The 26228-nt window shown below is 43.7% G+C and overlaps 1 protein-coding gene across 2 annotated transcripts in view; it reads left to right on the plus strand.

Annotated features, from left to right (window-relative positions):
• Positions 1 to 18861, plus strand: part of tm7sf3 (transmembrane 7 superfamily member 3) — a 30952-nt gene extending 12091 nt beyond the window's left edge. For both annotated transcript variants that reach the window (XM_083657155.1, XM_083657156.1), the window contains exons 5-12: positions 3394 to 3565; positions 4369 to 4546; positions 5282 to 5368; positions 8741 to 8821; positions 10704 to 10856; positions 15149 to 15249; positions 15934 to 16096; positions 18268 to 18861. In XM_083657155.1, coding sequence (XP_083513281.1) covers positions 3394 to 3565; positions 4369 to 4546; positions 5282 to 5368; positions 8741 to 8821; positions 10704 to 10856; positions 15149 to 15249; positions 15934 to 16096; positions 18268 to 18521 — 1189 coding nt within the window. In that variant the 3' untranslated portion in view covers positions 18522 to 18861. The remainder of the gene's footprint in view (positions 1 to 3393; positions 3566 to 4368; positions 4547 to 5281; positions 5369 to 8740; positions 8822 to 10703; positions 10857 to 15148; positions 15250 to 15933; positions 16097 to 18267) is intronic.
• The last annotated feature ends 7367 nt before the right edge of the window (positions 18862 to 26228 follow it).

The raw sequence follows: 26228 nt of genomic DNA on the forward strand, positions 1-26228 counted from the left end.
AAGAATATATGAGGCTATGCTCTAACTCTGTGTACTGATGTGTGTTTCAGTAAGTTGCTGTGAAAACAGGCACTGACAGGCAGCCAAAAGTTGCCTGCAACAGAGACCGTTAACAAAGAGTGTAGTTGTGTCGATGAAAGTCACTAGTGTCCGTCCAAAACCAACGTTGGTACTGAGCTGAAATCCAAATTATTCAAATGATATCCACACGGTTCATCGTCAAATTATTGCTGTTTAAAAATTCCGAAAGGTTGGTTTTCCATGGAAAAACAGCCTTATTCTCTGTCTGACATCTTCCCCAACGGGTTTAAAGTGATGTCCATAGGCCCTAAGCCACATTATTCATGCATTAACACATAAAAAGGACGACATAAACACAAAAACAGCAGAACTGGATGACAAGACATCCATAAGGCAGCGATGCAAACATGCCTGAAAAGCACGTTCTGTTTTGCAAACCACCAAACAAACAGCAAGGCCCGCCCACACACTGAAGCCTCGCCTTCCTCAAAAGCTTCATCTGCCCACAACTACATGCTTTCAGTGGACGCTGTGAAACAATGGAGACAGTACAGCTATAGACTGCTACGTAATGAGCCAGCAGGATGTCATTTAATCAGTCAACAAGTCCCACTGTCCCTCAGGTCCAGGATGACTGTGACACAGCTCGCTCGCACATAACACTGTATACATACAGAGGGATTGCAGCTGCGTTGCAGCCAAGCAGACAGCGTGGTTGCAGCTCTCCAAACAATTCAAACAAACTACAAGAAAAGGCTGCAAAATGCAACAACATAGAGACAATTCATAGGGCATTTACAGCATAACATTGTACTTGGAAATTAGGATCAGATAAGGACTTTTCAGTTTTCACACTGCATTCTCCATAGCTCGAGGCTATTTTAGCCCTGGGCTAAGAATAGGGCTAAGATACCCCCGGGCTAACTTAGCCCCTTTTCACACACATTTGTTAGCACAGGTTAACCTAAAGTCAGGGCTATATGATTCACACTGCTGTTCTACTAGCCCAGGGTTAATGGAGCCCAGGGCCGTTCCCAGTGCTGCCAGATACATGTACAGTCTCTGGCTCTGTTTCACACTGGCAACTTTTAGCCCTGTGTTTCGATGACAAGTCAGGGCTAACCCTGCTCCAGAGCAGGGGCAGCTAGCCCTGGGCTAAAGTCAGGGTTAACCCTGCTCCAGAGCAGGGGCAGCTAGCCTTGGGCTGAAGTCAGGGCTAACCCTGCTCCAGAGCAGGGGCAGCTAGCCCTGGGCTGAAGTCGGGGCTAACCCTGCTCCAGGGCAGGGACAGCTAGCCTTGGGCTGAAGTCAGGGCTAACCCTGCTCCAGAGCAGGGGCAGCTAGCCCTGGGCTGAAGTCAGGGCTAACCCTGCTCCAGAGCAGGGACAGCTAGCCCTGGGCTGAAGTCGGGGCTAACCCTGCTCCAGAGCAGGGACAGCTAGCCTTGGGCTGAAGTCGGGGTTAACCCTGCTCCAGAGCAGGGACAGCTAGCCCTGGGCTGAAGTCGGGGTTAGCCCTGCTCCAGAGCAGGGGCAGCTAGCCCTGGGCTGAAGTCGGGGTTAACCCTGCTCCAGAGCAGGGACAGCTAGCCCTGGGCTGAAGTCGGGGTTAACCCTGTTCCAGAGCAGGGACAGCTAGCCCTGGGCTGAAGTCGGGGTTAACCCTGCTCCAGAGCAGGGGCAGCTAGCCCTGGGCTGAAGTCGGGGTTAGCCCTGCTCCAGAGCAGGGGCAGCTAGCCCTGGGCTGAAGTCGGGGTTAGCCCTGCTCCAGAGCAGGGGCAGCTAGCCCTGGGCTGAAGTCAGGGGTAACCCTGCTCCAGGGCAGGGACAGCTAGCCCTGGGCTGAAGTCGGGCTTAGCCCTGCTCCAGAGCAGGGGCAGCTAGCCCTGGGCTGAAGTCGGGGTTAGCCCTGCTCCAGAGTAGGGGCAGCTAGCCCTGGGCTGAAGTCAGGGTTAACCCTGCTCCAGAGCAGGGACAGCTAGCCCTGGGCTGAAGTCGGGGTTAACCCTGCTCCAGAGCAGGGACAGCTAGCCCTGGGCTGAAGTCGGGGTTAGCCCACTTTGGAATCTTGCAGGATTGTGCAAGTGTGAAAGCTTTCTTAGCCTGGAGTGGAGATAACAGCTATCTTAGCCCCAGGCTTAAGCCACTTTCACACAGAGATCCCGCAATATTGCCGTTCAGAAGGCCCGCAACTGTAGACTACTGTATGATGAACGAATTCATTCAAACAACCAAACATCGCTGATGTACGCCAGCAGCTCTCAACAGTGCAGCTAGTCGTTAAGAACATCAATGGAGAAAAGACGAGATGAGAGCTCACGACAACGCAGAAAGTGTTCTCCACAAGGCAGCATGGTAACACAAGGCTTTCAATATTCATCTGATCGACTTTATGGATCACAGAGGAACCATCATGTATAGGTTTAGGTACAAGGCTAATTCTTACCTTTTGGTTCCAGTTTTTTGTAAAGCAAATTATTCCCATGAAGTAGCCTAATTAGCCTAAGTCCCTTCTGAAAGCGGACGCCCGCATGTCAAACAGCTGCAGTCAGTCTGCTTAATATTATCCTCGTCGTCGGGGGAATAGTAGGCTATAAATGCACATGAATACTAGGGGTGGGGGAAAAATTCGATACATCATAGTACCGCGATATTTTGTCTGACGATATTGTATCGATATTTGGACGCCAAGTATCGATTTTATTTTATTTTTATTTTTCAGGCCATGCTATGGCAGGCCACCGGGCATCTGCCCGAAGCGCCCGATGTTGCAGTCCGCGCCTGCAGTGGCGTATTGAGTCCAGAGAAGCTTAATAATGTATGTGGGGCAAAAACAAAACAAAACAAAAAAACACTGCATGTTTTACTTCCGGTGAGGTCAAGGAAAAGGTAGGAAAAGGAGTTAGACAATATATCGAAATATCGCAATATTCAATATATCGCAATATCGGCAATATCGCAATATCGCAATACTATCGTATCGTGACTCAAGTATCGTTTTAGTATCGTATCGTGGGCATCTGGTGATTCCCACCCCTAATGAATACTATAACGTTAGTTGTTTTTCGTAAGGGAATGCACAACAGGCTAGCCAGATTCCAGTTGTGGAGCTGGTTTCCCCAAACATTGGGATTGTTTTGAGGAGAGACTGAAGAACAGAGGGAATATCCTCAGACCGACTCACACAGACAGATGCACGCTAAGAGAGACGTCCATTCGCACCTCTGTTCCGTGTCGCCGCTCCTACCCTTTCAGGTGGAGGCTGATTCGGGGCTATGACTACCTCCACGACTGGCGGAACGAAAGGCGTAAAAAAATTATCCACCACTGCGCTCTGATTTGTCCTGCCTGTCCTCACTCTCTGTCCCGTCAGGGGTGCGACGCCTGCGGCCTGCGACGTCTCGACGGGAAGCGACACTCGCTGGCGTCTGCGCTACGACGTCTACCAGTACTTCCTCCCCGAGAACGACCAATCAGAGCAAAGCCTCTTCACTGCCATGGAGACGGTGGCCGACGTCCAGGGCATCACCGAGAATGCCAGACTGGTGGGTGGGCTGCACTTCAGGAGCAGTATGAAGCGTAACAGGCCTAACATGTGGAGACAGCTTTCCCACACTTTTTCTTCTTCAGCACCACAAACATTGACAGATTGCAGAAGATTGCAGCTTTATTTGATTAGACATTTAAATGACACCCTCTGTGCCATATTGACTTGGACAAGAGTCACATGTGTAACTGCGACTTGACTTGGGCTCTGGTGACTTGGGACTTGACTCTGACTTGTACTTGGATGACTTGAAAAGGTTTCTAAAGTCTGAATTTGTACATTTTGCATTTATTGAAGTTGAAACTGATTATAGAAGTCAAACTCATGATGCTCTTACCAAGTTTTTATCCTATTAAAACCACATTGCGTTGAAAAGTCTTACATATTTAGTTTTCTTTACGATATTAAATTAATACTGGACTCTTGATTTGTTCTCACCGACTTGCTGTTCTACATTTAGACTTGAGACTTGGCATGAATGACTTAGACTCGACGTTGACATGACTTGGTAATCTACATAATAGACTTTAGACTTGTACCTTATGACTTGAGACCGACTTGGGAAAGTACAGGAAGTGACTGCAAATTGATTGTGTGCTCAGCCTCCTAAAGCCCATGGCACACCAATCAAACATTATCCAACAACTGTTGGCAGTGTGCCATGGGCTAAACGCAGACAAACAAGCATTGAACATGTGGAGTCTGACCAAACATCTCCAAACAAGGACAGACAGCCGTGGCACACCGAACAAACTGTGTTTGATTGGTGTACCATGGGCTTAACCCCTCCCCCTCCCTCAGGTACTGACCCTGTCATCGACAGACCTGACGGAGGTGGTGTTCAGCTCCATGCCTGGTCAGGGGGTGGTGTACTCCGTGGTGGTCAGGGACCCGCTGGAGAACTCCTCCGCCTCCTACATCCCGGTCCATACCTACGCCTGCAGCTTCGCTTCCGCCCTGGACGGCTGCACCACGCTCGGTGAGCTCGAACCTGACGCTTTCTCTTTTTTCAGATCAAATTTCTTATTACCGTAATTTCCGCACTATAAGCCGCACCGGAGTATAAGCCGCAGCAGCAAAATTGCCTGTTTGTTACATATATAAGCCGCACCGGACTATAAGCCGCAGGTGTTTTTTTTTTTTTTTTTTTTTATTGTGTTTTAATGTTTAATTACCATATGTAAGGGTTCATGCACAGAGGGGATTGTCGGGAAAGAGATGGCTGTTTGAGGAAGCTCCCATTTATTAACATTTCAACAAAACAACATAACACAACACCACCTGTGTTTTTTTTTACAGTGCACACAGTGTCCGCGGTGTGGTGAAAAGAGGGCAAGAGAGGAAATTAAAACAGAAGTGGATTTATAGTTAGAAAGAGTGCTAAAAAAGAGAGAATTCCGTTTTTTTTTTTTTTCGAAAAAATCCATAGATAAGCCGCACCGTTATATAAGCCGCAGGGCCAAAAAACGGGGAAAAAGCCGCGGCTTATAGTCCGAAATTTACGGTATGTCAATTCAATAAACATAACATAATTTACTTAACAAAAAGAGAAAAGATGGGGGCGAAACATACACAAATCAGAAAACAACAATTCAGAAAATGGCAACAACAGACATACATCACAGCAGTAGGTAGTCAGGTAGGCTGTGGGGCGTGGAGTCAGGTAGGCTGTGGGTGGAGCTGTTATTTTATTTATTTTGTTTGTTTGTTTCAGGGAAGATATCCACCAAAATGTTCTTCACCATCACGGGCCTAGCCGGCCTTTTTGTTTGCTTCTTTGGTCACCGCTTCTTCAAATGTGGTGAGTAGTTTGACTTTTTCTTTTGGGTTGTTAGCCCATCGCATGGTGCTGATATCAGTGATTTGTAATTGTTGCACAGATCATCAGAGAATTTAATTCTGAGCGAATCTGCCATGTCTTTCATTTCAAGAAGTAAATTCCAGCCCAAATGATCTAGTGAAGACAGAAGTCCCATAATGATACTAATCTGTGTGAACCAATCAATTTCTGCTACTTTTTCTTCTTCTAAATGCATAATTTCTGTTTTCCTCCTGCTATAAAAGAAGTGGACTGAAGCAGGTTTTTAATAATGCATTTTGGGTGGACATTTTTGCTTTGCTACATCAAGAAGTGACCAAAATGTAAAATGTTGACGTATTACAGCACAGTTGTAAAAGGAGCACCAGTCATTTCAGAAAATTTCAATCACTATTTTTCAGAAAATGTTAGATTTGGGAGTAATTTATTCATTCCATGTGGTACATGATACTAGTTTCATGCTAATTTGATTTCCTAGAAGTCCTCGAATGAAGTAGGGCTGCAACTGATTATTTTTTATTATCGATTTATGTGTATCTATTGATTATTTTCTAATCGATTAGCCGTTCTATAAAATGTCACAAAATGGTCAACATTTTCGATCACTTTTCTCTCCAAAGCCTCAAATGTCTTTTGTCCTGACTACAGTCCCCAACAACCCAAAGATAAACAGTTTACTGTCACAGGAGACTAAATAAACCAGAAAATATACCCGTTTAAGACTGTATTTTCTCCTTAAAACTGGGTCGATTAATAGATTATAAAAAATATTTGACGATTAATTTTGTGTCGATCAACTAATTGACAAATCGTTGCAGCTCTAGAATGAAGCACCTGAGTCTTAGGCTGACCTACGTATTGAACGAGAAACCTAAGAAACGCACTGACTGCACTCACAAGCCATTCCCTGCTTTGAGGATGAGAAACGAGCCGCTGTTCAGTGTCACAAACTTCCCACAGCACGCTGCTGCACTAGCTGCTAAATCACTCTCGTGGAAACTCCAGCCTCCAGTCACAGCTGAGACTGGCTCAGTGAAACACGGAGCGGGGTCAGAGGTCACGCTCGTACATCATTACTTCTTTAGAGGGACTTGGGAAATGACGCAGCTCAGTTCAAAACCTAAGCAAAGACTGATGATGCAGAGTTCAACTTTCTGTGGGCGTGAGACAAAGTGGGGTGGAAGATTTTTGTTTATTTATATTGATGGTTAACATTAGAGCTGGAACAATTAATCCATGAATCGATAATTCGACCGAGAGAAAATTAATCATCAACTATTTTGTATAATCAATAATCGTTTAGACTCATTGTTAACTCATTGAGTGCCAGCCACTTTTGGAGAACGGACGCTCCCAGTGCCAGAGTTTCAGAGCGTTTTCAGTGATTTCTCGAGGCCCACAGAATATTGTGTGATATTACTATGTAAACACCGAACACGCAAAAAGAACAAGGAGACTCTATTGTATCATCAGCAAAAAAAAGTTTATTGATACCATTTTCCGTTCTTTAGTTATCAGCCGGAGAAGATAGGTCAAAAACAGCAAATACAGGCATTTCTATCTAGAAGCTGAGATATTCAGCCTTTTGTGAAATGCAGCATTTCAAGCACATTCACTGACTCTGAAGCTAATATTTTCTGATGTAGTGACGTGGTGTAGTTGTGTGCTGCCCTGGGTGCCCCACCCCCCTCTCCCCCCCTCAGCTACAAACTCCTCCCCACACTAGTAACACACAGCCTCACGCACCCAGCGTCTATTTTCGGAGTGCTTTTTGTGCGCCGTCTCCCAGGCAGTGCGACAAGGAGCATTTCCTTGTCGCGCTGCCGGACTGCAGGGAAAGGGTTGGCACTTCGGCGTCGGGTGCTGCCTTTCTGGCGGCTAATCGTGTGAAGAAACTATGCAGACAGACAGACAGAGGCAGAGCAGCTCAGTTGTGTGCGCGGATTGACTGCTGTTGCCAGGCACCGTCAGTTGCAGCCAGAGCAATCTACATGGCTCTGGGCTGCAGCATGAGCGCTTTCTCTTTGATCAGGGGGCTTTTTCAGGCTATATTTCGGACATTTCTCTAATCTGGAGAGCACTGTCGCCACCTGATGAGTCCGTAAAATAGGTTATACAGCTTCAATAGCTACAATATTTGTACAGGACATACATAAGGCTTTGATCCACGTCCCACCGTCAAAAAAGGCAATTGACGACAATCGTTGTCTTTGGCACTCTACGTTAGTATTCGAATTGACGACAACTGTTGTCATTGGCACTCAATGAGTTAAGGGAGGAAAAATACAATAATTCTCTCGTTCCAGCTTCTTAAATGTGAATATTTTCTGGCTTCTTTAGTCTTCTATGACAGTAAACTGATTATCTTTGGGTTGTGGACTGTTGGTCAGGACAAAAGAAGACATTTGATGATGTCATCTTGGGCTTTGGGGTAGCTATCGGATCTCAGCACAGGGTCTGGTTGCTATGTCATTATCTGTTGTTTAGTTTTATTCCATTTATTCCCAGACTATACTGGAGATCTTTTTTAATATTTTTTAACAGATTAATATCCCAAACTCGTAAGATGTTTCTGTCCTTGCCGTAGCCAGGAGGAGTGGCCGCTACTCACATGATGTCTTTGCTGGCATGTGACGCAGAAATGTATTTGTTTCAAGCTGAACCCGTGACTGTGTTCTTCTGGCACTATCCCTAATACTTCTGATCTGATGGAAAGTAGGATTCATTCCCTGTGAGGAAAAGTCTTCATCTGAAGCATCTGGTTATCATCTGGTTACAACTGCTGATTAGACATGTTTACACTGTGTAGGCGGGACAGACGAGTCCAACCTGCTTTGTGCTATGTTACGTTATGTTATGTCTTAAGACTATAATTGACTATGATTCAGGGTTCATACAAGGTCCATAAAGTGCTTAAAGTCCTTGAATTGAGCTTTTCCAAAATGTAAGTACTGGAATACCTGGAGAATGAGCCTGTTTCAGTATGTGGGGAAGTGCTTAAAAGTGCTTGAGATGAATAAATAAATAAATAAATAAATAAGCAAATCAATCAATCAAATGTTTGCAGTGTTTGACAGAATGCAGGTCAAAACATAGAAAAGAAGACTTAACGTATTCTGGGAAAGACTTGGACCATGTGAACCTATGATATGAAATGCAGTGAGGTTTAAGGAAATGTTTCTCTCTCTTGTGTGGAGTCCTTATGAACAGAAAGTAGTGCTTGAAAAAGTAATTGAAATTGATTGAATTTGAAATGATATTGTCTGTATGAATGAACCCTGATCATTTCTCCAGTCAACCTGTCTGTGTTCCTCTCTTTGTCGTCCCCTCTCTCTCCTCTCTCCTCCCACTCAGAGTTGTTCTGCATGGGCTTCAGCTTCGCCGCCTTCTTCTTCTTCGTGCTGATCACTCGCAGCACGACCCTGGACTATGACAGTGAGTTTCCCCCTCTCTCTCATCTCATCACGTCACGTCACGTCTGTCACTTCCTGCCTGCTCGCTCCTTTTCCACCCCTCCCTTCTCTGAAATATCACAGGAGAAAAAAGACGACAAAGTGACATTAACAATTGCAGTCAAATGCTGCCTCGTGCAGGGGATGTGTTTTCTGCCTCAAAACAGTAATGCGTCATTATGCAACTTTGAATTTGGGAAGTAGCAACTGAAGGGATTTGACCCAAACACCTTTCATCAACTGTGTTTCAATTTAACCTGGAACTAGGGATGCATGATGATATCGGATTCGGTATCGGCCAATAAAGGCTTTAAAATGAAGTATCGGCATCGGCCTGAAACGAACATTTCTGCCCTTAATGAAAGGCCGATGAAATGACGCTTTAATTATGCACAAATATGGCATGTTTTACATAACAATAAGTTCAACTAGTTTTCTTATTTTGCTACGTGAATGTGTACATTTTGAAAAGCATTGTATTTCTATCTGCATCTGCCAGTGGGCTATCACCATAAGAGTAGGCATAATGCTGGGTTGATTTGTCTTGAAAGGCACGTATTCTATGGAATATATATATATGCTGTCGGGCTAATGTCTTTGCTGGTTTTGGGGGTGGGGTGGGGGGGTTCTGCGGGGAGGGGGGGTTCTGAGTGAGTTTGGTTGTGTTTGTGTAGGTTTTACGTAAATGTTTGTTTTGTTTTTTGTATTTTTCTTTCTTGTAAAAGAAAACTTGACTAAAAAAAAAATAAGAAAAAAGAGTAGGCATAATGTGTTAAATCCACTACAGGAGAGACTTGATGTTCTCTGAAATTAGGTGGAGAAAAATGCGCGCATATATCGGTATCTGCAATGGCAATCGTCCAAAAGAGTTGTAAGATATCGGCATATCAGATATTGGCAGAAAATCCAATATCGTACCTGGAATGGAAGCAGTTAAAGGCGCTGATCAAACCTGTCTGCTTGAACTCAGACAGGTTCAAGAGTTTTTCAGCCTAATAAAACAAGGTAGAGTGAAAACATGTTCGAACAAGCTTATCAAAACCTCCAGGAAATGAAAGAAACACCCACACAAATGATCCCTGGGTTCCACAGGGTGAGCAGCAGGTTGAGACATGTCAAACCTCATGAAGTGAAAGCTCATCACATCATAAGGACCTCCTGACATCCTCAGCTAGGGCTCTAGCATAAAGACCTCCCGTCGTCCCAGGGCCGATAAAAAAGAGCATCATGATGGCATGGAGAATTAATTTTGGGACGCATTTGGGACAAGAGTTGCTTGATGTTTTGTTTTGGTAATGTTAAAGGTCACTTTGAATGATTTTAACTAATGATAAGGTAACAATAATGGTAGAAAAACAATTTAAATTTGGGATGGCCCACATTCATTTCGGGACAGGTTAGATTGTATTTTCGGACGTTCCGGGAAGATGGTGAAAAAAGTGAGTTGGCCTCTACCAAAAGCCGGGGCAGCAAACAAACTGTTGATAGTTTTGCTAGGAGCTTTAGGTTTAATATTTTCATCCCCAAGCTAAACAGTCACAAGTCTTCCATAGATGATTCTGTATTCTTTTTTAGACATTTCCTCATATTTTTTTGTGTACTGTTGAAAGTAGATGTGTTTTGTGGAAAAAGTTATTTATTTGTGTTTGCATATATATTTCTCCAGTTATTTGTATGTTTGTTGGCATTTGATATACACTGTCATGAATCTGAATAATCACACCTATACATTTTTGTCTACATTAATGTTTAGGGAATTTTGAACTTGGACATTTTTCAGCAGAAAAGATGGTTGGTTTATTTATTTACTCATCCATACATTAATGAATTCCCTAACTGACTGACTGTGTCCCTCCTCCCCGCAGTGCGCCTGGCTCTCGCGGCGATGATCGGCGTGGTGGGCGGAGTCATCCTGGTGATGAGCTGGTGGCGGTTTGGCTCCATCATGGCCTGCGTCGTCGTGGTCGGCCTGATGCTCGGCTTCCTCCTCTCCTCCATCGTCTTCTTCACTCCCCTAGGTGAGACGCCAGCCCCCCACCCCCCCCCCCCCCGTCTGGCGTAGCTCTTTTTTGTTGACTCTCTTTACCAGGGGCGGACTGGGATCATAATTCAGGCCGGGTATTAGATACCAAGCAGGCCAGGCCGATACGGGCCGACGCGCGTGCCGGCGTCCGAAGGGCGCGGGCGAAAAATTTGGGCCGTTTGAAGCTCAATTTGGGCCGTTTGAAGCCAGATTTGGGCCGTTTGAAGCCCAATTTGGGTCGTTTAAAGCCAGATTTGGGCCGTTTGAAGCCCGATTTGGGCCGTTTGAAGCCCAATTTGGGCCAAGTCCAATTTTACAATGAGATGCACCCACTTTAACCATGAATAAAGTAATAAAACCACTAGTAAACCAGTAGGCGGCGCCTGGCCTGGCCTGGCCTGGCCTGGCCTGCAAAAAAATTTTTTTTTTGCCCAACGTGCCCGATTATGCAGTCCGCCCCTGCTCTTTACCCATGACTGTATCGCTCAATACCTCAACAATCTGATAGTAAAGTATGCGGATGCTACCACCGTCATTGGGCTTATAAACTCAAATATCGAGTCTAACTACAGATCAGAGGTGCAAAACCTAGTCAGGTGGCGCGAGGCCAACAATTGATTTCCGCCGTACTTTAAGGCACCCCATTGTTGTGCAAGCTCACACTTCACAAGAGCTCAAAGTTCAGCTCAACGCAGATTAAAATGAACTAGTTCACGTTCATAGCTCATATTTTGAACTTTGAACTATACTATATATACTATAGCTCACAGTCCCAAAAAATTAGCAGCTCAGTTCATTTCAAGCTCACTTCTTCATTTACCCAGAGAAGAGGCACAGCACTGAAAACGTAACACAAGCTTTTAACACGCAATAGCTTTTTAAACACATCTTTATTTTAAAAGATGATTGTAAGAAACATAAGATGATTGAAAGCTTCAACAATAGAACAGACATATTTTATCTTGCTCTAAAATGAAAAATATACAATGAAAAATACAATACAGTACATAGCTTTTTCAACACATTCATTTTCCCCCCAGTCCAGTTCACAGGCAGCTGTTCTATAATCACTGTTCCAGTCCCAACAACAACAACACGAAACTGCAATCTACAAAAACATGCAATAAAATCAAAAATGCTATAAAACCATAGATAAAAAGTTGAATCACACGACCACAACCAATAAAACCAAAAGTGAAATATAAGCATAAATACTGATAAAAAACCCCACAACAAGAAAGTAAAACACCAATCTACAAAAACATGCAATACCACACCGGTGTGTGTCAGCTTGTGTGTCTATACTATAGCCCTTTTACATTACACAGCCTGTGAAAAGCTGTGATCGTTGTGGGATTATTACCCCTTGCCTCCTGTTTAAGGGAGGGAATGAGGGACTGAGGGAAAAGCACCTCCAGACTGAAGTTCTACTATCAGAAGAAGTTAATTAAGGTCAACAATTAACACATTAAGTGCCAGAGACGACCTAACTCGTCTTACATAATCCAGCGCTTAAGTGCCAAGGACGACCTAACTCGTCTTACATGTTTTTTTGACGGTGGGACATCAATCAACCCCTTTTACATCTTCGAGATAACTATAGGAGCAAGAGCATGTGTGTAATCTATTTTACCGACCACTAAGTGGCGACAGATACAGAGAGAAGCCACAGCCACGGGACCCGTACACCAAAAGCAGCCGCCTCCCGCGGAAATGGCTTGGCGATTTTACAGTCAGAAGCCGGAGACACACACACAGAACGGACAGAGATCCCCTCCCCCCCAGAGCCGCGGAGCAACGCGCGAACACACACACACACACACACACACACACACACACACACACACACACACACACACACACACACACACACCGCGGGAGCAAGCCATTCAAGGAAATGGCTTGGCGATTTTACAGTAATCCATTTCAGACTCGTCCCCGCACGCAGGCAAGCAGGCAGGCAGGCACGCAGACAGACAGGCAGGCAGCACAACGCGCTTCTGACACGCCCGCTGCCAGGAGGAAGGAGGAGAAGACACACGGAGGGAGGAGTTTGAATGAGAGGGGTGTTTCCTGTTGTTATGGAGGACATTACTGTTCAAAACTATTGTTTAGAATGTCTGACGGTCTTACTGATGCCAAAAATGAATGGTTAAAGTGACTGTTTCACAAAAAGCCATTTATCTCTGAATAAATTTCCAGACGCTGAAACCATGCTGTACTCAACGGCTAATATCTACATAACTACTAACTCTGCAAACTAACTCTTTTAGACAGAGAAAGCACACATTCTATTAGTTATTTTTAGATGATTGGTGTTCATGAATTCTTAACAGAAAAGAATCCTCGGCTGTTCTAAAATGAGCCAGAATCGTCAAAAACACCCCTGGCACAACTTACCTACAGGAATGAAAACATGGCTGGCATTCAATGTGTTAAGGTCAAAAAAAAATTGACCTTTTTTGGACGTATTTTTGCCATATTTAGAGGCTGTTTGAAGTTACATCCCCCCTCAGATTCAATGGGCATGACCCTCTGCATCCTCTCTCATTCTCTTTGTGAATCTTGTAATCTTTATATCTTTGTCACTTGTCATCTTTATATCTTTATCTTTGTCACTTGTAATCTTCATAATCATATCTTTATCTTTGTCATCTTTATATCTTTATCACTTGTAATCTTCATAATCATATCTTTATCTTTATCACTTGTCATCTTTATACAGTAAACCAAATATAGATCACTCATTCAACTCAACATCAATCTACAAATAAACATCAATGTGTAAATAATAAGTAAACAATAAGGCACTCCCACAATACAAAGAAACATCAATAACTCAAATGAAGGCACTATCAGTGGACAGCGAACGGGCACTGCAATTTAGCATGAACAAGGAGCCACATGGCGGACGAATCCACCGCATGTAGAACACAGTATAAACGTCATTCCACACAGACAACAACAAATAATAACACTCACTTGTTCCTTGGACTAGGGATGTCAACGGTTAACCGTTAATCGATTAACCGTCGCTAACGTCGTTGTTCGGTTATTGCTGTCGGTCTATCAGTTAATATTTAAATTTTTTTTTTTTTTTTTTTTTTTTTGCGAGGCCCTCTAGTGGACGGGGCTCCAGGCGGCTGCCTGTTCGGCCTGGTTCAAGGACCGCCTCTGGCAGGTAGGCTAGGCTTTCTGTGTGCGCGCGTCTGATAAATCCCCCATCCATCTGTACAGTCAGTCACTACTGGTAAGTTGTACGTTCATGGGAGTCCATCTTGTGTTCTGGGCCTTTGACGCTTCATCATTTGACAGAATTTGACCAGAACCTTTTCATCACTTTTCCTCTCAACCTGGAAGTGAAGCAGATCTGAAGGCTTTGAGTCAGTTAGTTAATGGAAAAATAATTGATCAAAACCATTGATAGTAAAACTAATTGGATGTCAAACATGTTGCATTGAAAAGAGCTGGCTTCTCCTAGCCTGGCATTGCCAGACCAACTCACTATGCACTGCATTGCATTTACAAATGCAAATTAGTCTGGATTCTCTCGGTGCAATTAGCATTTCCAGGGGGGCCGTTACCAACAGCCGCAGTCCAAAATGCCTCAACCAATCAGAGCAACGAAACGTGACACAGCGCAGAGCGACTGTAAACAGACTTACATTTTTGTAGCAACTTTACAAACATCAGTCACTGATCAGCTGATTTGCCAAATGCCATGAGAGCTGTTGGAACAAGCTGAGGCAATAATGTCTGTAGCCTGTTGTGTAGGGACACCTAGTGGTGCTTTGACGGAAGTACATGTTTTGACCCGGATGTTGAGTGTGGGCATGGCGGAAGCTGCAGTGTGCTGTCAGGGCCTGTGTTGCACTTTAAAACCGTGTATTTCCCTTTTTGTCAGGCTAAGAGCCAAGTCATGACAGCGGTCTGTTGTTGGAGTAGCAACGGTTTGCTAGCAGCGGTTTGGAATAAATAACAGACAAATTCCTTGATTGGCCAATGAGATGAGTATTATTAAACAAAGCTGTGTAATGAAGGGCTGTGATTGGCCCGGCCCTTTTTAGGCTGGTGGAAAAATGTTCAAACGGGAGAGGGGCCAGACCCCAGCTGCCTGCCACAGCAAATGAATCATGAGCTAGCTGGCAGATTCGCCAGGTTCCCAGGCTAGAGTTCTCCAGGATTGATCGCTGAAAAGATCTGAAGGCCAAAATTCTTGCTGGTCCTCCAGCCTGACTTGTGGTAACATGCAAATAAGCCGATGTATCAATGTGTTTGTGTCCTCAGGTGACGTGGACGTGTTGCGGCGCTCGGATGTGGTGTTCTGGGTCACCTTTTGCTGCATCATGTTCACCGTGCCGCTCTTCTTCGTGCGTTGGCCCAGAGAGGTAAAGAGAGATTTAACCAAGGGAACTGGGCTGAGATTTAACCCAGGGAACTGGGCTGAGATTTAACACAGGGAACTGGGCTGAGATTTAACCCAGGGAACTGGGCTGAGATTTAACCCAGGGAACTGGGCTGAGATTTAACCCAGGGAACTGCGCTGAGATTTAACCCAGGGAACTGGGCTGAGATTTAACCCAGGGAACTGCGCTGAGATTTAACCCAGGGAACTGGGCTGAGATTTAACCCAGGGAACTGCGCTGAGATTTAACCCAGGGAAGTGGGCTGAGAAAACACTGCACAAACTCACACCCTGTGGATGTCTCAGTGACAGGAAGGAGGCTAAAATCAATCAATTATACACCCGTCACTATGCTGTGAGATCCAGTGCGTCTTTGTACTGCAAATTAGGCTAGAAATTTAGGAGCTTTTGTGGGGGGGGGGTGTTAGATCGCAAAGCGCAGTTGAGCAATTGTTTTGCTGGTTATTCATCTTCATTATTCAGTTCCAGTTTCAATCCAAATTAAACATCATGAGAGAAACCTGATCCGCTCTGAAAATAAATCCTTTCTAACCATGAACTATGGGCTCATGTCTACAACACTGTGTACACACTGAAAACATTTCTGCAGCCAGAGTTATCTGCTGTGTGTGGGCCGACAGTGATGTGTTGATTTCCCCGTCGCCAGGGTAACATCATCACCTGCGGCGTGGTGGGGGCGTATGCCGTGGTCCTGGCTGTCAACGCCTACGTCTACACCAGCCTGTCCTACATCACCCTCAACATCCTCAAGCGCTTCCTCAACACAGACTTCAATGCCGCCTTCACCGACGTGCCGCTGCAGAGCCTCGGTGAGCCTCTTTCCACCTCATGCTTTTCTACATCAAAACAAACATCCAAGCATGTATAGGTAGCACTCACCAACTTGAAAAAGGACAAGGAACAATTTATTTTGGCCATCAAACAAAACATGGCAATGTTTCTCAGAGCATAAATGCACTTCTGATGCAATTCATCTACACAGAGAAGCTTTGCTCTGTGTCTGAAATTAACGCGATAACTTGGGCAGAGATACTGCCGCTGGGCGACTTAGACAAAGTCTGGGTGTCTGTGAAATCTGGCAAAATATCACTAGACACCTTCCAATGGCAAAATATCACTAGACACCTTCCAATGGCAAAATATCACTAGACACCTACCAATGGCAAAATATCACTAGACACCTACCAATGGCAAAATATCACTAGACACCTTCCAATGGCAAAATATCACTAGACACCTTCCAATGGCAAAATATCACTAGACACCTTCCAATGGCAAAATATCACTAGACACCTTCCAATGGCAAAATATCACTAGACACCTACCAATGGCAAAATATCACTAGACACCTACCAATGGCAAAATATCACTAGACACCTTCCAATGGCAAAATATCACTAGACACCTACCAATGGCAAAATATCACTAGACACCTACCAATGGCAAAATATCACTAGACACCTTCAAATGGCAAAATATCACTAGACACCTACCAATGGCAAAATATCACTAGACACCTACCAATGGCAAAATATCACTAGACACCTACCAATGGCAAAATATCACTAGACACCTACCAATGGCAAAATATCACTAGACACCTACCAATGGCAAAATATCACTAGACACCTACCAATGGCAAAATATCACTAGACACCTACCAATGGCAAAATATCACTAGACACCTACCAATGGCAAAATATCACTAGACACCTACCAATGGCAAAATATCACTAGACACCTACCAATGGCAAAATATCACTAGACACCTACCAATGACAAAATATCACTAGACACCTTCCAATGGCAAAATATCACTAGACACCTACCAATGGCAAAATATCACTAGACACCTACCAATGGCAAAATATCACTAGACACCTTCCAATGGCAAAATATCACTAGACACCTACCAATGGCAAAATATCACTAGACACCTACCAATGGCAAAATATCACTAGACACCTTCCAATGGCAAAATATCACTAGACACCTACCAATGGCAAAATATCACTAGACACCTACCAATGGCAAAATATCACTAGACACCTACCAATGGCAAAATATCACTAGACACCTTCCAATGGCAAAATATCACTAGACACCTTCCAATGGCAAAATATCACTAGACACCTTCCAATGGCAAAATATCACTAGACACCTTCCAATGGCAAAATATCACTAGACACCTACCAATGGCAAAATATCACTAGACACCTACCAATGGCAAAATATCACTAGACACCTTCCAATGGCAAAATATCACTAGACACCTTCCAATGGCAAAATATCACTAGACACCTACCAATGGCAAAATATCACTAGACACCTACCAATGGCAAAATATCACTAGACACCTACCAATGGCAAAATATCACTAGACACCTACCAATGGCAAAATATCACTAGACACCTACCAATGGCAAAATATCACTAGACACCTTCCAATGGCAAAATATCACTAGACACCTACCAATGGCAAAATATCACTAGACACCTACCAATGGCAAAATATCACTAGACACCTACCAATGGCAAAATATCACTAGACACCTACCAATGGCAAAATATCACTAGACACCTACCAATGGCAAAATATCACTAGACACCTACCAATGGCGGTGACTCAGGCAGAGTTACTGGCGCTGGGTGACTCAGGCAGGATATTGGTGTGGAATTAAATAGAGCGCTTCTGTAGAGTCGCAGAGGTGTGTTTGCCATAAAGTGAGCCATAAAACCGGGGTTATAGACATAACCTTAAGATTTACTCTCATTGTCCTGTTCTATATTACTACTACATTTAGGTCCAAATACTACTGCTGCTACTACTAATTCTGCTACTAGTGATATTACCTGTTACTGATGACACTACTGCTACATGTTAAAACATTACTCCATTACTCCCTGTTCTTCAATACATTGATAAACTACATCTGAGGAGCTTCTGTTGTGGTGACATCACTTCCTCTCTCCACCCCAGACTTTGCGCTGATCTCGGTGTGGGTGACGCTGGGCGTGTCGGGCGCCGTGCTGCAGCTGTACCGGGAGCGCTCGCGGCCGTTCTTCCCGCCCAGCCCGTACCTCATGTGGCAGCAGGAGCGCGAGCGCCGCAAGACCAATGTACTGGACCCGAGTCACCACGTGCCCTCGCTCCCCGGGCGCCTGCTGGCCCGCGCCCGGCAGCTGACCAGGCGGGCCGAGCCAGCGGGGGAACACACGCCACTGCTGCTGTGAGGCTCTCTCTCTCTCTCCCTCTCTCTCACGCTGCCAAATTGTAGGCAGACTAAGGCTTGTCAACAGAAGTCACATGACTCATAAGCAGCTTGTTCATTGGACAGTTTGAGCCCGTCGTCCTGCCACGTTACAGGTGTCTAGCGGCGGGACGAGGTCTTGCTCAGAGACTTTTAAAAACCAGTATTAATGCAGGAGGAAGACGCAGCGGACGTGTCCGTCACTCAACTCTTCTGCTGGATTTTTTACTTATAAAATGCGAAAGAACAACACTGACATTGCTTTCCCTCTCTTCCCCTGACAACTAATATATATACATATATATATATATATATATATATATATATATATATATATATATATATATATATATATATATATATATATATATGGCATATATTTATGCCACTTTTACTGAACACTTTAAACACTTTGATTTTATGGACCTGAACCTGATGGAAGAGCTGGAGCAGTTTTGTCTTCAAATCATCTTTAGTAACCAAAACAGCTCTGTCTGCCTGCTTTTTATTGCACTAAGTCACAAAATACTAATGGCTGATATAGCGAGGCATTTTTATGTTGTGTGTGTGTGTGTGTGTGTGTGTGTGTGTGTGTGTGTGTGTGTGTGTGTGTGTGTGTGTGTGTGTGTGTGTGTGTGTGTGTAATGCCAGGGTTGTTCAGTGTCAAAACCTGCAGGTTCTCCCAGCTGTTCACATCCAGTTCAGTTCATTATCTCACTGCATCCACTCCTTGTTTCTGTCATCATCATTTTACCAGTATGTGAATTTGTTACATTTTAGATACAACAAAACAAAAATGTGACAAATAACAAAAGACATTGTAAATCATTGTATGGGTTTGTTTTTAGCCTTGACACACGATGAGACACACGATGAGACAGTTAAAAGAGATGAAAGTATGTTTTGAGCCTTGACACACGATGAGACAGTTAAAAGATGAAAGTACGATTTGCAATGTGGTTTTTTTCTTTCCTGCTTTTACGCTGAAACGTATGAAACATCTTGTTTTTGGGGGGTCAGTTGTCCTTTTTGTAATTTTGCACACTAAATTTTATGTATTTAATTTTTCTAAAGAATGTAACAGTGTTGAATGATTAATGGTTTGTTTGTGATTGATCGCTTGTTTTCGGCCAAGACTTGGATTTCGAATCCTGAAAAGTGCCATGACTTCTCTCTCAGGGGATTCCCACTGGTTTCTGGTTTCAACTGGGCTCTTCTTCTCTCCCTGAAATACAAAACCACTATGCACTAAAAAGAGAAGCCGCTCCACCTTCACCCAGTCTGCAGCTGTTTCACACAGTTTAGTTTGAGTTGAACTTCCTGGGTTCTAATTGAAATTCACATGCAGGTGTCTGTTTTCAGTCTTTATGCGAAATTGATTGTAATTAAACATGTTTTGATATTTAATACATGGATTGTCTGTTCTTTCTTCAGGTGAATAATAAAAAATATTAAGAATAATACATTTTATTTGTTTGTTGCTTTTCATGCTACTCAGAGACACTTTAATTACAATTTTGTTTTGGTATTTTGGTAATTTGGTATGGTACGTAGTGGTACTTTGTCTGAAAAGTTTGGGAACCCCTGTCTTAGGGCAAGGGTTATCTTTGCTAGTTTCGAGCACTCAAATTCACCCTTTTTTCTTTAAACATGTCCTTTGATGTACTGACCCAGTGCCAATTAAAAGAAAAAAGGGAGATTTTGAGTTCTAGTAACTATCAAAGATAACGCTTGCACTTGGCGTAAGATATGGCAGTTCCCTCTTTTTGATTGGACAGCATAATAATGGGAGATGTGAATATTGTGGAGAAGAGGCAGTGGATCATGTATTGTATTGCCACAAGTATGTGTCAGAGAAGTTTTAAAGAATGCACTCAGAAAGATTGCAGAGGAAAATATCAATATGCCTAGGCTACTCTAAAAAACAACTTCAGGGGATATGCGTTGGTATATGGTATACTCCGTCCTTCTCGAGTATTTAATCTCAATATGGAATCTGAGGAAAATTTGTATTCGTTATTTGGTTCCTTTTTAGTTAATTATGACTGTTTGATGGTAATTATTTGTTGTAGTTCACACTCCAGATCAGTGTGTGGCGGTAATGCACCCGATAGCTGATTGCCAACCGCCAATAAAACCAGAAGAAGAAGACCAGAAACGTTGTTCTTATCAGAACGGAACACAAGCCTCAGAGCCTCGAAAACGACAACATTGCTGCAGTCTGGAGCAGTCTGCGTTTCTCTCCAAAGAAGATAGAGCTAGAGGTGAGTAGCTTACAGCAGCTAAATTATGTAAGGGTTAAAGCACGACGAGGTGTCCATGAAATTAATGGAGGCGCCTCGGAAAAGAAAGAAAGAAAATATCAATCTGGAACAAGCATTACCATCCCGTCAGCATTGGGAACATCTTTCACTGCTCCAGTAAATGGAAAGAGCCAGAAAGCTAACTGCTTTCAGTTATGCTAGCAACTACAGTGCATCCGAAAAGTATTTATCTTACAGCCTTATTCCAAAATGGATAAAATAAAATAAAAAGTATCTCAAAATTCTACAAAAAATAATGACAAAGTGAAAAAACTATTTCTTGACATTTTTGCAAATTTATTAAAAATAAAAAAACGAAAAAATCACATGTACATAAGTATTCACAGCCTTTGCTATGACACTGAACATTGAGCTCAGCTGCATCCCGTTTCCAGTGGTCATCCTTGAGATGTTTCTACAACTTGATTGGTGTCCACCTGTGGTCAATTCAAATGATTGGACGTGATTTGGAAAGGCACACACCTGTCTATATAAGGTCCCACATTTGACAGTGCATGTCAGAACACAAATTCCCTATTTATCTTTTAATAAAGAGTTTACCAGTAAGGTCAGTGTCATGCGGGATTTTCTCTACTTTTAGAACACAAACCAAGCCATGAAGTCAAAGGAATTTGTAGACCTCCGAGACAGGCTTTTATCGAGGCACAGATCTGGGGACGGGTACAGAAACATTTCTGCAGCAATGAAGGTCCCAATGAGCACAGTGGTCTCCATCATTTGTAAATGGAAGAAGTTTGGAACCACCAGGACTCTTCCTAGAGCTGGCCGCCTGACCATACTGAGCAATCGGGGGAGAAGGGCCTTGGTCAGGGAGGTGACCAAGAACCCGATGGTCACTCTGACAGAGTCACTCTGACAGAGTGACATCCAGCGTTCCTCTGTGGAGATGGGAGAACCTTCCAGAAGGACAACCATCTCTACAGCACTCCACCAATCAGGCCTTTATGGTAGACTGGCCAGACGGAAGCCACTCCTCAGTAAAACATGACATTCCGCTTGGAGTTTGCCAAAAGGCACCTAAAGGACTCTCAGACCAAGAGAAACAAAATTATCGGGTCTGATGAAACCAAGATTGAACTCTTTGGCCTGAATGCCAAGCGTCATGTCTGGAGGAAACCAGGCACCGCTCATCACCTGGCCAATACCATCCCTACAGTGAAGCATGGTGGTGGCAGCATCATGCTGTGCTGTGGGGATGTTTTTCAGCGGCAGGAACTGGGAGACGAGTCAGAATCGAGGGAAAGATGAATGCAGCAATGTACAGAGAGATCCTTGATGAAAAGCTGCTCCAGAACGCTCTGGACCTCAAACTGGGGCGACGGTTCACCTTCCAACAGGACAATTATATATATATATATATATATATATATATATATATATATATATATATATATATGTGTGTGTGTGTGTGTGTGTGTGTGTGTGTGTGTGTATATATATATATATATATATATATATATATATATAATATATATATATATATATATGTGTGTGTATATGTTGTTTTTGTAGACGCCAATAATGACTGCCCAGCAAATGTAGTTGCACGCGCCACAGCGCAGAAGTCTGGCTCACCAAGCAGGGACTTTATTACAAAAACTAACAAAACAAAAAACTTTATCTTTATCAATTAGCAAGTCCGAGTCTTCATCTCCAACCTCCGAGGCTGAATGCATGAATGCCTCGAGTCCAAGTCGAGTCACGAGTCCTGAAAATTGGACTTGAGTCTGAGTCCTGGACTGGAGTACTACAACACTGGCTTCCAGTAGTGCAGCACACGGTAGACAGCTATACGACTCTGTGTGGTTCTAGAACAAGAGAAATAATAATAATTATAAATGATTCACTGTATTACAGCTACAGCTCTTAATATTAAAGAAGTGTATATAAACTTAACTTAACAAAATGGATCTACGTTAACATAATAAATATCTACTGCACAATATACAGTAAGTTTAAGTAGTCTATCTCTAAACATTGCATTGGTCTGCTATTATTTTGTGGTGTTTACTGCCCTCTACTGGGCTCAACTTGCAACTACACCAGGTGTCGGCTACTATGGTCTTCTTCTGCTCTAACAATGACAAATTGTGTGAGGGTTCACAATCTGCTTGAACCATGATTATTATTATTGTTATTATTATTTCTGTTTTATGGGTGTTCCCTCACTCTCTTACCAACTGTCTGTGTTTGTTATTAGAGATGATTAGTGGGAAGACAGACATCTGGCAGAGAAGGAGAAGAACTAAATGAATTCTTCAGAAGAGATGAGAAAAATATTGTTGTATCAGTGACGTTGCAACACACTCACACTCTCTCTGTCCTGATTCTTTCTTTATATATTTACAGATGGACACCAAGAGACCCAGATGTCATCGCTGTCAGCAGTGTGACAAAGCATTCACAAATCTTCAAAATTTAAAGCGTCATCAGAGAATTCACTCAGGGGAGAAGCCTTACTCCTGTCAGCTATGTGGGAGCCGTTTCACTCAGTTATGGAACCTAACAACACATCAACGCATTCACAATGGAGAGAAACCCTATGACTGTGACCAATGTGGGAAAAGTTTCAGTCGTTCAGGTCACCTAATATCGCATCAACGCATTCACACTGGGGTGAAACCCTACCACTGTGACCAGTGTGGGAGCAGCTTCGGTAACTCAAGTCACTTAACAATACATAAACGCAGTCACACTGGAGAGAAACCCTACCAATGTGACCAGTGTGGGAGCAGTTTCACTCACTCGGGTCACCTAACAGAACATCAACGCATTCACACTGGAGAGAAACCCTACTGGTGTGACCGCTGTAAGAGAATGTTCACTCGGTCATCTCATCTGAAGACACACCGCTGCATTTAACCTACTGAAGATCACCTCCACTGTCTGCAGCGGGAACAAGCTTCTCTCTGTAATAAATAAAAGTGTAGTGACAGCAAAGTCTGACTGTGATTTCTACATCAGAATAACACAGAGCTGAGCCTGTCTCCTTGGCCTCTGTAGTCATGAAGACCATCCAGAGACTGGAACAGGTGCACTGTCGAGAAGAAGGGGCTTCCACCCTCGACGCACCATAGCACCCTCTTTCTGTGTAGGAGAGTGTTGCTGTCCTTGCTGGCCTGTGCAGAAAACAACACTTTACAGTAAAGTCAAGTCACAGTTTATTTATTCATCACATTTACATAACCACGTTTGACCAAAGTACTGAACAGCTAATTACAAAGATCAAATAGACACATACAGTTAGTAAACATAGGAATAATAAAGAGACCAATAAACATAATAAAAGACACAATAAAAAAAAAACAAGGTTAGTACAAGTAAAACACAATGTAATAATGAAATAATGTTTCCCAGGGAGCAGAGCAGACCAAGATAATCTAGATATCGATATTACTGTTGAGTTGTATAGCAATGTTATTTCACATTTTCACTTTAGGTCTCAGTGTCTAGATATGTCCGCTGTCAGCAGTCTCCTATGTGAAGAGCAGTTTCTGTGCTCCATCTGTGTGGATGTGTTCACTGATCCTGTCACCATACCATGTGGACACAACTTCTGGCAAAACTGTATCACGCAGCACTGGGATATTAACCCTGTAGAACCCAGACATAGTATAAAAAAAAATAAGTTTTTAAACCTTTCAGATGTTGTAGGAGGCCTTTGGAGATGATATTGAAGTGTTTGCAAAAAATTGTTTTTCTAAGGTTTTATGGAAATAATATTAATATATTTATATTATATATAATATAATATTTGGGGAATGTATTTCACAATAACAACATATGTACATGTTCTAGTCATTTTACCGATCACAAAAAAAATTAAAGGCATTTTACACAGTCCAATGAAACAAAGGGTGGTTCATTCTCAGCCAAGTTCTGGAAGTTGTGATACATCATGACCTTGTGGGCGGGACTTATATACAAATGTCCTATCCAATAGCATTGTTAGACTGAACAATAGGACCCAATGACTATGTTTATTGGGGGGGGCGAGACACAAAAAACTAACGTTTATACCTTTTTTAGATAAAAAAAAAATGTAATTCTGCAACAGTGGGTCTTACAGGGTTAATGACCCGTGCCAGTGTCCCATGTGTAATAAGCGTTTCAACAGAAGACCTAAGCTGCAGGTCAATAGTTGCATATCTGAGATGGCTGCTCAGTTCAGAACGTCAGCTCAGATGAAAGCCAGCAGCTGCCCACCGCAGGGATCACACATTTTTTGTAGGCTTACCCAGAAGCCCTCGCGCTGCTGGTTCGTACGGGGAAAAGGCAATGGGTTTTTTGTATAGCGCCTCGCTGCGAGCGGAGCAGCTGGACTGTGTATGCACTACTACTACTAGCCTATTGGAAATCTGAATATAACAGCTAGAACAGTCTGGTAAGTTCAGAAAATCACATCACTTTACTGTAATGCAGCCTTTAAAACCAGGAAAAAACACTTATGCCATAATGTTACGGCCTTGGTCAGAGCCTGGCCTTGGTTTGGTCTCAGGCCCAATTCCAATCCGCCCCCTAAAGACTCAAGCCCTGAACCCTCAGTCCCTCTAATGGCCGCCATCTGAAAGTGGTTGAGTCATCAAGTGTGGAAGGGATCCACATTGGATAAATAGGAGGATTGGGACAGCAGAGCCCTTTGCACTTGACAAGATGATGTTGACTCTGGCAGGTTTGGGGCTCGCTATATACTTGAGTGTTTAGGGGGCGGATTGGAATTGGGCCTCAGTGTTTTTTCCATTGCCTCACCTCTGTCTCCATTCCAGACACGCCCCCTCCGCTGATGAGGAGTCCTCACATGGAGCTGGTTCTCAATCAAGCCAGCATAAGAAGCCAGGGAGGCGCCTCTGCAGGGACTCTGCTGTTGCCTTTTGCCATCCTACAGCCAGCAGCACTTGCTCTGTGTCCATGCTACAGCCAGCAGCACTTGCTCTGTGTCATCCTACAGCCAGCAGCACTTGCTCTGTGTCCATCCTACAGCCAGCAGCACTTGCTCTGTGTCATCCTACAGCCAGCAGCACTTGCTCTGGGTCATCCTACAGCCAGCAGCACTTGCTCTGTGTCCATCCTACAGCCAGCAGCACTTGCTCTGTGTTATCCTACAGCCAGCAGCACTTGCTCTGTGTCCATCCTACAGCCAGCAGCACTTGCTCTGTGTCATTCTACAGCCAGCAGCACTTGCTCTGTGTCATCCTACAGCCAGCAGCACTTGCTCTGTGTCATCCTACAGCCAGCAGCACTTGCTCTGGGTCATCCTACAGCCAGCAGCACTTGCTCTGTGTCATCCTACAGCCAGCAGCACTTGCTCTGTGTCCATCCTACAGCCAGCAGCACTTGCTCTGGGTCATCCTACAGCCAGCAGCACT

The sequence above is a fragment of the Poromitra crassiceps genome (genome assembly GCF_964638095.1).
Source record: "Poromitra crassiceps genome assembly, chromosome: 2".
Taxonomy (NCBI): Eukaryota; Metazoa; Chordata; class Actinopteri; order Beryciformes; family Melamphaidae; genus Poromitra; species Poromitra crassiceps.